Source organism: Meleagris gallopavo, chromosome 5, assembly GCF_000146605.3.
Source record: "Meleagris gallopavo isolate NT-WF06-2002-E0010 breed Aviagen turkey brand Nicholas breeding stock chromosome 5, Turkey_5.1, whole genome shotgun sequence".
In the NCBI taxonomy this organism is placed as follows: Eukaryota; Metazoa; Chordata; class Aves; order Galliformes; family Phasianidae; genus Meleagris; species Meleagris gallopavo.
This window is the reverse complement of record NC_015015.2, coordinates 24,931,779-24,934,328: the sequence shown is the minus strand read 5'-3', so window position 1 is coordinate 24,934,328 and position 2,550 is coordinate 24,931,779. Positions and strand designations below refer to the sequence as shown.

The 2,550-nt window shown below is 46.0% G+C and overlaps 1 protein-coding gene across 1 annotated transcript; it reads right to left on the bottom strand.

The window, feature by feature from the left end:
- Positions 1-228: 228 nt before the first annotated feature.
- On the bottom strand, positions 229-2,544 carry LOC104911131. The gene is made up of 2 exons (XM_010711456.2): positions 2,490-2,544; positions 229-1,894 (listed from the first exon to the last, which is right to left on the bottom strand). Exons 1-2 carry the CDS (start codon positions 2,491-2,493, stop codon positions 1,236-1,238), a joined length of 663 nt encoding a protein of 220 aa, XP_010709758.1. The 5' UTR covers positions 2,494-2,544; the 3' UTR covers positions 229-1,235.
- Between the last annotated feature and the right edge of the window lie 6 nt (positions 2,545-2,550).

The window sequence follows — 2,550 nt, the reverse complement described above, 5'->3', positions numbered from 1 at the left end:
GGTTGCTGTATTTCCTTCAGTGAGTACACTGGACATATAAACGGAGTGCTTTTTGCAAAGTAAAGTGACTCTAATATACAAGCTCTAAACACTAGTCTTCCACATATCTGAACGATAGCATCAATAGTAATATTTTCCTCCTGATCAGAGTAGATACTTAGCAGGTTACTTTTTGCTCAGATTCTTTTCTTTCTTCTTCCTCGGATGTACAGCTACAAGAATGGCAGATTTTACTAATCTCTCTGAAAGGTAAAGATAAGAGCATCTCTTCATGAGCTATGCAAGACCATTTTTCTATCCAGAATCAGCCTCTGTCTCCTGTAATTTATTTAACAGCGAGTCTAAATGTAAAACAATGCTGAAACATTTTTTGTTCTTTGTATTTCAAGTGATGTGATACCAATTCCAGAAAGCTTGCAAAATCAGAAGAGCCTGCTTATAAGCCACAATAAGAAACGTTATTCCATGTCAAAGCCAGGCATCACTCATCAGTTACTGTTTTTGCTTTATGTCTCTATTTTAATAATATCACAAGAAATAGCCTGCTTTGCTAGTGAAGTAAAACAAAATGCCTCTGAGAAGGTGCATTTGGCAAGCTGGGAATGAACAGCAGCCAAATGGAGCAATGCTGTATGAATTTGGAGAAGCACATTCATCAAGAACTCAATCCAAAAACCATCCCTCAGGGAAGCAGGTGTATCCAACCCTTCCTGCCGTACTTTCCTTGCACAGCTGAGACTCAGAAAAACAAAACCTCAAACCAACAGCAAACAAGCAAACATTTATAAGTATTAGAAAAAACAACTACTTAAAAACACCAGCTCATTTTGCCATTTGTTTAATTAAAAAAAAAAAAAGACAAAACTAAGCAACTCATGTAAGACAGCTCCTGCTAATCAGTAACCATAACGTTACTTTTTCACCCAAATCTCATGCCTTTTATTTTCCAAAAGGTCACATTAAACAAAGGATAATACAGACAAGAGTTTTAGTCAAAATAAATCTGTTTTTAAGAGAGTAAGAGGATAAAGAGAACAGCAGAAAAACATTAGCCAGCTGAAACTGAGTTAACAAACAGAACTGGTATTTAGTGTTTAATGCCACCTCCTATAGAGAAACATTTCCCACTGGGAAAAAATGCGGGGGGCAAGTCCACTTTGCTCCTTCAAGTCACAGGCTGGAGCAGAACAAACAACAGCACCTAACACCACAGTCACTGTACATATATTCAAGTTTTACATGTCTGCAAAGCAGAAGTAGTAGCAGCCGTTTGGATGTTCTTTCTTAATGGTTCTCAGGGGGGGCCTGGGAAACTCTGAAGGACCTGGTTCCTGGGATGTAGAGCTGGAACTGCAGCTGCTGCTCCTGCTGCTGCTCCCAGCCATCTGCACCCGGCCTCTGTCCTCAGCAGGGGAAACCTGGGGAGAACCCGGGCTCAGGTACCCGGCTGTGGTCTGAGTAGAGGTGGTGCTGTATGTAGTTGGGCCAGTGTTATTTTTCACATAGACGTTTTTGATAGCAACAAGCGTATGCGCCATGATGCTGAGGCTGTTACTCAGATCCTGCATGCCTTGCTGCAGCAGCTGAAGATTGTGGTTGACACTGTCAAAGCCAGACTGGATCACCTGCATCTGGGTCTGCTGAATCTGCACTAGGTCCGCTTCAGTTATTCCGTTTTGGTCTGCCTGGGATCTGCCTTTTGATTTCGCTTTTACCTTCCCTGAGGAAGCGCCACCTGATGTCCCCAGATAAGGCAGCTGCTCCTGGCTAGGTGGGACTACTGCCATGTCCTCAGAGCTTTCCTCCGGCTCTACCACTTTCACCACTATCTCTTCTTTTAGGTTCATCTTCTCAAGACCGGGTTGATGAGATGGGCCAGGATCATCATTAAATCCTAGAGATGAGGGAAGAGGAAAAGCAGAGCAAAGTCAGTGAGGAACTTCACAGTCAGTCAGGTGCGTTTTTACCCTTCAGCACACCCATCAGCCCTCGAACTAAGACCCTACCACAGCAACTTGCGCTGCGCTGATGCTTTTAGAACACACATCACCCCTATACGTGGGGAAGAAAACCCTAAAGATCCATTTACTGAATAGCCGTGAATTGTAATTCCCTTACTGTCCCAACCGTGGGGGCTAAGATGCAGGTTCCAAAAGACAAATCTTGTTCCGCACTGTATATGTGCACGGTGACGCTGATTGCGGGGAATCCCTGTGTACTGCAGCTGCTGTTTCACCGCGTTAACACCCCTTCTCTCTGGGACACAAAACCATACGTAGTCACAGCACTTCGGGCAGCCTAGGATTGCACGCTGGCATTCTATTTCTGCAATTTCAAGAACGGGATCTACAAACGTGGACAGAAGGGGCTGACTTAGCGCCGCCGGGACGGGAGGTCCACTCCCACGTGCTCTTGCGCCGTAGTGTCACGGGCCGCCGGCTACACGCAGCACTGCGCGTCAAGGCGCGAAGGCGGCGCCCCGCACTCACCCATCTCCCCCACGGCGGCGCCGGGCAGCTCCAGCGTGTCGATGCCGCCCACGATGGGCAC